Here is an 11826-nt window from a genome sequence, read left to right on the forward strand (position 1 = left end):
ACTCTAAGATAGATAATAAGGGTGTACTACCATGAATAATAAAAAAGACGTAAAACTTGAAGGTTTCCGCTTCAATAATCCAAATTGTATGGTTTAGCCGCGGGGAAATCATTTGATTCTACTTGACCAAAGTGGGTCTGATTTACGGATGGAGATCCGTGCATCCTTGGATCTGGTTGACACATTGGCATACCAGGGCCCATCATGTGGCCATCTACGCCAGAAGCTGGTGGTGGTGGCATTGGGTACACCATCATATAAGGTTGATTACCTCCGGGACCAGGTGCGGGATGTGATGGACCCATAGGCCCTATTGGGTAATGCATCGGATGATAGTAGTATGGTTGAAAATAATATGGTTTTGGTGGTTCATTGAAACCGCCACGTTTCATAAATTTCTTCTTACCCTTGTTCGCATAATTTTTATTCTCGCCTAAATTACTTTGCCCAATACTGCCAGCAGATGAGTTATTGTAAGTAGTTGCCGAGTTTGTTTTACCAGCTGATGCTGAAACATCTGAAGTTGCATCAGTAGCACCATCAGCGCAAAAGGTATTATCACTTTCCGATTTTAAACTATAACTTCTTGCCGACGACCAACCATTTGGCAAAGAAGTACGTCTAAGCGCATTCCTCATATATGGATTATATGGATTAATTTCGAAATCGGAATGAGATGGCATCGCTGGGGTAATAAATGGTAATATGGGTTCAGGTTCATATGATCTTCTTCGGTACATATTAATAGGTGGAGGAGCCAAATTGATTTGAGGACCGGTGAAATTCGTACCATGTTTATCATGATAACCATTATTTCTTCTGCCATGTCTCTTACCGTGATGACCACCAATAATCTTGTATTGAACATGCATCGTTTTACCCAAGAAAATAGCATGATTCTCCCTTTCCAAAGCAGCAGCAGCAGCTTCTTCAGTTTCAAATTGTATAAAGGCAAAAATGTTTGTGGATTTATTGATTAGATTGATATCGACAATCTCACCATGATTAGAGAATCTATCATTCAGTTTTTCTTTTGTTACAGCAGGATCCAACTGACCGATAAAGATCGATTTCTTGTCGATGGTTTCAAAATTTTGTGAATCAATCTCCGAATCAGACCTTTGATCTTCAACAAAACCATCTTCATCATTCAAATTGTAATCTTCATCATCTTCATCATCAACTTCATTATCGTCATCATTGATATCCTGACTTTTATGGTATACGTCATCTATCGATTTTCTTTTGAATAGTAGATTGAAATGTTTGGGGACTTCTATATTTTGTACCCATTCAACATCCCATTCGGGTTCACCCCTTAAGTTGGCAAAAGCCCTAATGGCATCGTCTCTATAAGCAAACTGGACAAACCATGAATTACCGGTAGAAGTTGGATAGTTGTATTTTTTAAACTGATGATGTTCCTTATTTGGTACCAATTGTTCCAATTCACCAAATTTCTCACAGAGTTCTGCGATTCTATTGAATGACAACTGATCATGATGAGTAATAAATAGCGTACGGTTCACTCTTGCAGATTCACAACGTAAAGTTCTACCATTCAGAATAGAACCTTGTGCCATTTTCAACGCCCTCTTCGCATCTTTATCATTCTTGTATTGAACAAATGCATATGGTCTATTAGCATGGTCACGTAACACTTTCACTCTGGCCAATTCTCCATATTGTTTAAAACTGTTAGTGACAGAGAGACAAAGTTCGTCATCGGACAGCGAGGCGGCAAGACTAGCTACAAAAACACACGAAGAAGGACGACCACGGAAATTCTTGGTGCCTTCAAAGCCCTCCCCCTGTTCCTCTTGTGGTTCATTCTCCGAAGGAGCTTCCTTAGCTTGATCGCCGCCATCATCGTCTTCAATGTCGTCCAATAAATCACCTTCACCGTCCTCCGATTCAGTCGATGACACTTCCATCGGTAAGAAACGATCAATGTGTTCACTGATCACAGCACCTGATTTCGGATCATCCCCCAGCATCTCAACTCCAATGGTACCATGATTCGAGTTTGCATTTTCCAACGACGCTTCACGAGCAGTCATGGAGGCCATCATATCCACTTTATCAATAAAAGCTAGGGTTAAAATAAGGGTATTGTTGCTTGTAAAGTATTATGCCACTATATGTATACAATAGAATGCAGAAAAAGGAACAAAAGCCAACACAATAGATAGATCAGACAATGGAGGGAAATAACTACTCAACAATAACTGATAAAAAACCCACTACAAGAACACAGGATCAAAACCACAAAGATTGAATCAGGAAATATTCAACCTTTTTATAGTTTTTTCCTACGCTCCGATCGATTCAAGGAAGGTTACACAAAAACGATAGGCGGCAAAAAAGATTACCCCTACCAACATATTGAACTGAATAGGTGAACCACTCGAGCCACTCAAAACCGCGAAGCGCATGTAAACACCTAACGCCGGTCAGTTTCAACGTGGAACAAGAGACAGGGCCTCTTATCGCATTTGTTTACAAGCCCAGCCATCACTCCTGTATGGCACTTTCTGAGGGGGCGCCACTCCGAGCGTGCGCTGCATCATGCAGAAAAGCGTGGTTATTCATATCAAACATGTTCTGAACAAAGATGTCGCCCCACAATGCGCGTTGCGCAGCAATTCCCCGCGCCAAGGCGCCGCGCGACACAATAACCACGCAGCCACCGTTGGGGCAACGCACTAATAGGGTGCTCATTAATCGCGCCAACGGATACTGCAGCGATTTACTATGCGCCTTTCAGATGCGCCTCGGGCGTGTCCATGGTGCGTGCATTTTTTTTGTCGGAGAAAACACGTGTAAATAAGGGGAGCCCCGCTTTGAGGTCCAGATATCCACATGTACGCCACAGGAATATGTTTCAGGGTCGGACAAAAGAATGTATGCGCTCACCTCTCGAGTACTCCTAGCTTACTTGCTCGGTCAGCATTATCATCGTTATTGTTTATTAACAGTATTAATTACCTAAACACGGCATACATCTTGCATTTTATTGGACGACTATTGGCTCTTAGTCTAATTCGAGGTTATTGTCACCGTCGCTGTAGTCGACGTCCATGTCTTGATCTCCCATGGCATCTATGCCACCATCCGGAATTTCCCTGTTGGGCAGAACCTCTAAACCTTCTTCTTCGTTCTCGGTGATACCGGAGCCGCGCTCTTTGCCCGGTTTGTAGACGACTCTGACCGTCTCCTTGTCCTTGATCTCGCCTCTGAGGATGCGAACGGCCATTTTGTTTAGGATCTCGTTCTGGATTAATCTGTTCAAAGGTCTTGCTCCCATATCGTCGGAGTAGCCGTATTTGGCCAAGAACTCCTTGGCCTCGGGAGATACATCCAGCTCGTAGTGTTTGTCATTTTGTTCGAAACGTTTCTGGATTTCGTCTAGCCGGATATCGACGATCTTGTGGATTGCTTTTCTCGAGAGCTTGTTGAAGACTACGATACTGGAGATTCTGTTCAGGAACTCCGGTCTGAAGTGCTGTCTGACGACCCCCATGACTAGCCCCTTGGTGGCTTCCTGGATCTTGGAGCCCGGCTGGGCGCTGATGAACGAAGCGCCCAGGTTGGAGGTCATGATCACGATACAGTTGGAACAGTCGATGGTCTTGCCTTGCCCCGACGTGATCCTACCGTCGTCTAGCATTTGCAACATGACGGTCAAAACGTCTGGGTGGGCCTTTTCCACTTCATCGAATAGCAACACCGAGTAGGGCTTATATTGTAGCTGGTTTGTTAGGAAACCACCTTCGTCGTACCCAACGTAGCCGGCAGTGGTACCGAGTAATTTGGAGACGGAGTGCTTCTCGCTTAGTTCCGAGCAGTCGACTCTGATCATCATGTCCTCATCGTTGAATAGAAATCCGGCCACCTTCTTGGCTAGTTCGGTCTTACCCGAGCCGGATAGACCCAAGAATAGGAAGGATGCTGGCTGTCTGGGGTTTGCCAAGCCGGAACGAGCCAATCTGACGGCATTGGAGACCGCTTTGATAGCCTCCATTTGGCCAACCACCTGTGACGACAGTTCGCGCTCCATGTGAATGAGTTTCTCATTTTCAGATTCTGTCAATTTCTTCACTGGGATGCCAGTCAATCTTGCTGCGGTTTCTGCAACAGTCTCTGAGTCGACCACGTTTTGAATCATCGAGTTGGCACCGGCACGTTTTTCTTCCTCGGCCACTTGCTGTTCCAGTTCAGCGATTCTTTTCTTAATGTCGGGGATGGCAAAGTACCTCAGATCTGCTGCAGTTGCATTATCGTACCTACGCTCTGCATCAGCAGCCTTATTCTCTAATTCGTCCAGTCTTTTTTTAGCCTGAGTTAATTCTTCATGGCCGTGCTTCTCCTCTTCATAGCGCTGTCTCAAGGGCACCAATTCTTCCTGTAAGGAAGCCTCCTTTTGCTTGGCCTGTTGCAATCTGTCCTTTGTAGTGGAGTCTGAGTCCTTGTCTCTCTCCAGTGCTTGAATTTCAACCTGGATAAGTTGCAATTCACGCTCCTTGGAATCCAACTCTTCTGGTTTGGAGTCCCTCGCCACAGCAACACCGGCACAAGAGATGTCGACCAAATCGATTGCCGAATCGGGCAACCTTCTGTAAGGCAAATATCTCTTGGCCAATTGCGCAGCAGTCACCAAAGCGCTATCCAAGATTCTCACACCATGGTGAATCTCGTATTTTGGTTGGAGTCCTCTTAAAATGGCAACAGTTTGTCTGATCGTAGGCTCTTGCACATCAATTTTCTGGAATCTTCTCTCGAACGCGCCGTCTTTCTCCACGATAGATCTGTATTCGTTGTTAGTCGTAGCGCCAATCACCTTCAGCTGGCCTCTAGACAAGGCAGGCTTCAAGATGTTGGCGGCATCGTCCTTTCCATTACCCATCAACATGTGGATTTCGTCAATAAACAAGACAATAAGCGTCTTAGAGTCCTCAATTTCCTTCAACACACCCTTTAATCTTTCTTCGAAATCACCCTTGTATTTTGCGCCAGCGGTTAAAGCCGCCAAATCCAAACTGAACAGCTTCGCGCCCTGTAAGATAGTTGGCACATCATCGTCAATAATCCTCTGTGCAACTCCTTCGATAATAGCAGTCTTACCGATACCTGGCTCACCAATCAAACAAGGGTTCGATTTGATCCTCCTAGCCAACACTCTGATAGTACTTCTAATCTCTTCCTCTCTTCCGATAACGGGATCTAGCTTACCCAGCCTTGCCTGCTCAGTCATGTCTATAGCATACTTCGAAAGGTACTCTAGTGCAGTGTTCGTATCGGCTCCACGGGAATCAATTCGTTGGTTACCTCTCAACTCCAGCGCCTGCTGTTTGATAGCCTCGATGTCTACCTGAGCCTCCTTGAACACTTTCTGGATCGAGGCGTCAGTGAACAGCGCAAATAACAGATGATCTTGCGCTATAAAACTGTCCTTTTGTTGTTTTTCAATCTTTGCAGCTTCTTGCAGCACCTGCCCGAGATTATAACTTGGCGTAATCTCCGATGGAGCTGGATGCTGCTGGGGTATCCTGACCAGATTTCTGTTCACAGTTCTCTTGAATGTCTCATAATCGTAGCGTCCTTTTTCCACCAAGTTCTGCAGATATCCCACACTGCCGTCTGGGGATGGTTCGACAAATGCAGCTAGCAAATGAATTGGTTGCAATTGCGCATGTTGATGATCTAACGCTAGCTTACGAGCCAACGTAAGAATCGTCAATGATTTCTCAGTGAATTGAGTTTCGTCGTTCATTGTTGTTTTCTCAGTGGTTAACCATTCAAAGGAAGAAAAAAATGTTCAAATCTAGAGCTCTACAATTTGACAAGTCATCCTTATATAACAACCATCCTCGATCGAATCAAGGGGTTTTCACATCCTTCAGTTACGACGGAACTTTCCTTGCTAACCAGCAACTTCGTGAAATATCCAGAGCATTCTAGTCGCGCGCTTTTTTCCCCTAAGTTCTAGCAATGTGCACGTGACCTTCAAACGCTGGAACAAAGCGTAAGAACAGGCAGCTTTGCGCTTGATGGGCTCAAGAACTACTACATCGCATGAACGAACTCCTGTGAATGAATTAACACTAATAAATAAATAATAATAAATAAATCCCATAGCAACATAATTGCCTTGCTGGTAAAATTGAAATACTTGTACTTTTCTGTCTATCGAATTTAGACCATGAAGCTCTCACCACATCCGCAGGTTCCCTTCGAGTTTGGGTTCTTGAAGACGAACCTGGAAGATAACTTGTCGTCTACCCAGTCCATTTCGCTGCCGACGATGCTGAAAAGAGCTTTCGAATCTATTATGACCTTAACGCCATCTTGTTCGACGATCTCGTCAAACTTCCCGGGTTCTGTGATGTATTGCAGCTCGTATGTAAGGCCAGAACAACCTCGATTCCTTACTCCTATGCGTATTAATTTGGGTTCAGGCTGATCCAGGAGGCCTCTCAAATGCGACAGCGCCGTGGGACTGAGTGTAATGAGCGCTTTCCGTGGCCTCAGAGTTCTTTTTTTAGCCCTTTTTGAATGTTCTGTGACGTCTGGCTTCGATGCTTCTCTGATGGCTTCCTGCGCCGCAGCTACTCTGTTCCTGTTTTCCGCATCTCTCGCATCCGCTTCCTCCTGCTGTTCTTTCAACGCTTGTTTCGAGGGCAGTGAATAGCTCGACCATTTGGAAGGTGGATAGTCCGATAAGGTGTTGGATATCGGGCTTGTCTTATCCCTTTCCTGCCGTTTTGCGCCGAACTTGAAGCCCCATTGCGCGGGAGATGATGAGGTAGCGTACCCAGAGTCGTCGCTCAGCGATGTCTGCAAGTATCTTTTGCCATGCGTGATACAGGAAGTCGTCGGTGAACTTGCCCGATCAGCTAGTAGAGAGTGGGTTGAGAAAAGTCTATTGAAACCCTCAAAGAGGGTTATCCTTTCGTTGCGTACCGCATATTTGATCATACTGGACAATAGAGCATGAAATGGGGATCTTGATGGGAGTTTCCAGTCACATCCGACTGATGACGGGCTTATATTGAGTTATACACTTCGTCGTATCAATTTAAAGCTCCGGGAAAAGCCGGGTAACGACCTAACCAATTCCGATGTCGCATATCCAATCACTGGCGTCGAGATTATTAAAGGCATACAAGAACGAATCGAGTAGAATGAATAAAATACAAGAGAATTGAAGAGAATTATTTATTATACGTTTGATGTCAACTTTATCATATCTTTTAGTTTTTAACTCTGGATTTTCTCTTATCCAGAGTATGCATATTTGGATTTCTGCCTGATCCGCTTGCCATATTTTACTAGGATAAGTGGCACTGGAATCAAGGCGGCCGCGAATAAACCTAATAGTAAACCAGCCCAATTAGTGCCCATTCCATCAAACATGTAAGCTGCAAAAAGCGGGAAGCAAGCCCCAAACGCAGATCTCATGAAGGTGTTTGCAGCGACTGCCGATGCGGCTAGCAATAGATAGGATTCGATGATGTAGTTCAAACAGGGCAGAAAAATGCCGAGCAAACCGAAACCAACGAAGCCTCCCGCCACAGTGGGTACCATGAAATGAACTTTGTGAGGATAGTTACCGGTCCAACAAAGCCACAAGATGCCGATTGGGAAGATAACACTTGAGACGATCATCGGAATCAATCTCGCTTCGGGAACCAAACCGCCCTTCTTCTTAACCCTTTTGAGATAATCGATTTCGCAGTACCAGATTAATCCGCCACACAAGAACATCCCGATGATCAGCGCGATATAAGGTAATTCGCCATTTTTATCGAACCCGTAGCCTCTGACAAATATGATTGGATACGCTTCTAGCAACAGATATAGGATGCCATAGACGAAAGACTGGTAAACTGAAACAAAAAGAAGCACCGGTTCAGTGCAGAGCATAACGATTGGTCTTGTGACCGTTTTCTGTGCGATTTCCTTGATGGATAATTCGACATTTTCGTGAGCAGCGTGGATACCCCAGTTGTTGGTCAACTTACGCATAGCGCGAGCCTTGTTGACCAGAATGGTTGGATGATGCGTTTCCTTGAAGAACAAAGCGATCAGAACAGCGACAACGCCAGCGAAGATACCCATAACATATTCCAACCACCTCCAAGTGGTGTGCTGGACCATATAGGACCCGATGACAGGTCCGAGGATCGGTCCTACAAAGACACCAAGAGCGAAGAGACAAATAGATTTGCCTCTGGCGGAAGTATCAAACATGTCGGCGAATGCACCGGGCACGACCGCCATTGGGGCTGCACCAATGAAACCGGCGAAAAATCTACAGATCATAATGGTTTGAAGATCCTTGGCGGTGGCAACCGCAAAATGAAACAGCGTGAATCCAAACGACGAAATGACCAGAACGCCTCTTCTACCGTAAATTTCAGAAAGTGGTGCATACACGACAGGCGAAGCAGCGAAACCCAACACGAACAGCGAGACACCAAGAATTCCCACGACGGGAATCACATGGTAAATGGCACATATCTGCTGAATCCCAGATGCAAACATCGACGATGACATCGTGATCGACAGACAGTTCAAACCTAGAAGCGCAGCAAGAATAGCTCTAGTCTTCATTGGCCAATTGAAAGGATGAAGAGGATCATCTGGGCCATCAAAAGTAACCTCATATATACCGCTATCTGGCAACGCAGGTGGGTACGGCCTACCGCCTCCCATCTTGGGACAATTGCTGTAATCGACCGCTACCTTTTCCACTTCGTTACATGATCCGGTTAAAATACGAGAAAGCATTCTATTTGCAGCAACCATTGACTGCGTGGCTGAAGTTATCGATGCACCATCGCCGGCATCCAGTCTACCGCCAGCATGATTTTTACCCTCGAAGCATGTTGGCTCACCTTCAGGCGCGACGTCACTTAAAGAAGATCCACTCGGTGGGCTTCCCGATGGCTTTTGATTTTGTAGCGACTCTACTTCCTGCGAAGAGCTCGACATTCTATGAAATAGATATGCGGTGTTACGAAACTACAGACCGTTCCGTACGACGACACTTTTAATTCATGTCAGGTAATGGAGCGTCAGTTTAAGAAGATACCAGATATATAGCGTTAGTCATTTGAAAATGTCTCCAGAAAGTATGACTAAGCAAAGTTCAAATTACCAATGGTGTTTAAAGTTAGCCGTAGCAAGGTACGGCGGAGAACTGAGCCGTGCGAACTGACGGAATAGACGACAATCTCCGCTGGCTACGCATTTTCTCGGGCCTTGAATACGTCATTTCAATTTCCGCGGATCACTTTTTTTTGATTCTCCTTCTTGTCGTTCCGTGGAAGAATAAAAATCCGTCGACGTCAGCGGCTGTAGAGTCTTGTCCGCGGAGCATAAAGATCGGACCAGTATCTGGGACACGTATGGACGTGGAACTTAAGGATATCTAGTTATTATACGGTTATGTGTTCGTTCATACTAGCGGAGTGTTCACAGAGCAGCAGTCTCTCTTTTGAGCCACTTGAATGGAACGCTCCGCGGTTGAAGGAATGGCACGATAGAATGCCATATCCTCTTATGATACTCGTTGATCTGATCTTTTTCCTCCCTTGTAAGCATCTTGACGTTGATCAATTTCTTGCAGTAGGGGACCATGGTCAGATTTTCGAATTGCAGGAATTTGCCACCCTGAGCTGGCTCGACTCTCTTTACCAGTAAATCGTTTTCTAGTCTTATGCCGTATTCACCGTCCCTATAGTAACCGGGCTCGTTGCTGATAATGTTACCCGGCTGCAATGGGAACTTTATCAGACTGCCTCTTTGGCCGATTCCGATGGGTCCCTCATGGACGTTCAGGAAAGATCCGATACCGTGTCCGGTGCCGTGTTTGTAGTCCAATCCGTGGGACCACAGGAACTGCCTTGCGATAGCGTCGATGTGTATACCTGTAGTGCCCTCGGGGAACACTAACCTCTCCACAGCAAGGTTACCCTTCAGGACCAGGGTGTAATGATCTATCTCTTGTTGTGTTGGAGTGGTCATATGGATGGTTCTTGTTATATCTGTTGTTCCCTCCTTGAATTGAGAGCCGGAATCGCACAGGTATATCTTGGATGGATCGATCATGGAAGAGCCCTCCATGGGTGGCGCATAATGGATCACAGCAGCATTGGGACCCGTGGATGAGATCGTCTCAAAAGAATTACCCATGAAATTCTTTTGAGTTTTTCTGATGCTGGTTAATTTTTCGGCGGCACGGTATTCATCAATTAAGGCTTCTGAAAAAACGAGTTGATCTTCCAGCCATGCGAAGAATTGTGCCAAACATACACCGTCTTTGACTTGTGCAGCATGAGCGTTTCTGATCTCCGTAGAGTTCTTTACCGACTTGAAAAGATCTACAGGCGAATGGATCTGTTTATAGTTTTGAGATGTCACCTGAAGGACCAATTGCCATGATGAGTTGTCAGGGATCAAAATGCTTCCCTTCTTCGACTCGCTCTTTGCTGCGTGTCCCTGCAAATGATTCCAAACATCCTTATATGGCCTAACTTCAACTTTGTTTTCCTTCAAGTAAGTGTCGATCTCGTCCCCCGTCGGGTTATCCGTAAACAAAGTTGTGCTCTCGTCATCAATAAGGAGATAGCTGTAAAACACAGGATTGTACTCAATATCCGAACCACGTAAGTTTAAAAGCCAGCATATCTCGTCCAAGGCCACCACTACCAAGCTGGAAGACTCTCCGTATGTCTTGTGGATGTCCTTCAATAGCCGCTGGCGTTTCTCTTCGAAGGGCTCACCATGAAAGTCTGCTGATAGCAATAATAGTTGATTGCAATTTCGGTCCGGCACCACTTCAAACTCGCTCCAAATAGCGTCGATCAAATTTTGCTCCACAGGCACCAATTCAACTTTCGCACCTGATGCTGCAGAGACATTTCCCTCGATCAAGCTATTGAAATTCCTGACCTGTTCGTAGCTGATCAACCTGGGATCAACGCCAATTCTGGCCACCTTGCCGCCTAAACCTTGAGACATATCCTCGGCCTCCTTGATACACCACTGTTGCCACGTTAAGGAATCCTCCCCCTGTTTTAACAAACTCCAATTGAAATCGAGCTCCTGCGACGCCTGGTTGAAATAACGTCCATCAGTGCTGAGAACAGATTTCCCGTCTGGATGTTTCTCGTTGAAATTCAACAGGTTACGGGTGATGCAGGCAACTCCTGCAGAACCAGTGAAACCAGAAATAAAGGCCCGCCTCTGATCGGCAAGCGAAACATATTCTGACTGGTGCTCGTCTTCGCTGGGGACAATGTAACAGCACAAATCATGCTTGATCATTTCCAACCTCAATTTCAAAAGTCTCTCGGAGGTATTGATCTCCCTGGTTGTTCGACAAAGAGAATCGGAAGAATAAATAGATTCATTACCTGAACCACTCAATGTGGAAGCTCTAGCATCTTTACCACCCTTTCTTCTGTTATTCTCCAACTGTTTCAAAAACATCGAGGATCTTCTACCCTGTCTGGAAAGCAATCCAGGAGAACAGGTGCAATCCGCACATGGTCTAAAAGGCCTCGTTACTCCGCTAGCGGCACGAAGACCGGCGTCGCCACCAGCGTACGACACAGATGGCCTAGTTGCCGACATTTTTTCGTAATGAATCAACCTCTTGATAGTGGAACAGAAGTAATTTGAACAAGACCTAGATCTTTGAGCCAATATCTTGATAGCAATGGAACCAAAGCCATAGAAAGTGAGACTAAGTCTTATCTACCTTACTCTTTACTACTTGAACTCTTCGTACTGTTTGTTACCATGCCAAGAAGCTTT

At 45.5% G+C, this 11826-nt stretch overlaps 5 protein-coding genes across 5 annotated transcripts; all 5 read right to left on the bottom strand.

The window, feature by feature from the left end:
* Positions 1 to 71: 71 nt before the first annotated feature.
* Positions 72 to 2072, bottom strand: RIM4 (Rim4p; the record flags this gene model as incomplete). Its single annotated transcript, XM_037283630.1, has 1 exon — positions 72 to 2072. The coding sequence occupies one exon, from the start codon at positions 2070 to 2072 to the stop codon at positions 72 to 74; it is 2001 nt and encodes a 666-aa protein (XP_037139526.1).
* A 962-nt stretch (positions 2073 to 3034) lies between these two features.
* Positions 3035 to 5773, bottom strand: HSP104 (chaperone ATPase HSP104; the record flags this gene model as incomplete). The annotated part of the gene is made up of 1 exon (XM_037283631.1): positions 3035 to 5773. One exon carries the CDS (start codon positions 5771 to 5773, stop codon positions 3035 to 3037), a length of 2739 nt encoding a protein of 912 aa, XP_037139527.1.
* A 422-nt stretch (positions 5774 to 6195) lies between these two features.
* ISA1 (Fe-binding Fe/S cluster assembly protein ISA1) lies at positions 6196 to 6978 on the bottom strand (the record flags this gene model as incomplete). The annotated part of the gene is made up of 1 exon (XM_037283632.1): positions 6196 to 6978. One exon carries the CDS (start codon positions 6976 to 6978, stop codon positions 6196 to 6198), a length of 783 nt encoding a protein of 260 aa, XP_037139528.1.
* Positions 6979 to 7278: 300 nt separating this feature from the next.
* On the bottom strand, positions 7279 to 8997 carry TPO1 (polyamine transporter TPO1; the record flags this gene model as incomplete). Its single annotated transcript, XM_037283633.1, has 1 exon — positions 7279 to 8997. One exon carries the CDS (start codon positions 8995 to 8997, stop codon positions 7279 to 7281), a length of 1719 nt encoding a protein of 572 aa, XP_037139529.1.
* Positions 8998 to 9480: 483 nt separating this feature from the next.
* FRA1 (aminopeptidase P) lies at positions 9481 to 11643 on the bottom strand (the record flags this gene model as incomplete). Its single annotated transcript, XM_037283634.1, has 1 exon — positions 9481 to 11643. The coding sequence occupies one exon, from the start codon at positions 11641 to 11643 to the stop codon at positions 9481 to 9483; it is 2163 nt and encodes a 720-aa protein (XP_037139530.1).
* Positions 11644 to 11826: the final 183 nt, after the last annotated feature.

Source organism: Torulaspora globosa, chromosome 4 (genome assembly GCF_014133895.1).
Source record: "Torulaspora globosa chromosome 4, complete sequence".
Lineage (NCBI taxonomy): Eukaryota > Fungi > Ascomycota > Saccharomycetes > Saccharomycetales > Saccharomycetaceae > Torulaspora > Torulaspora globosa.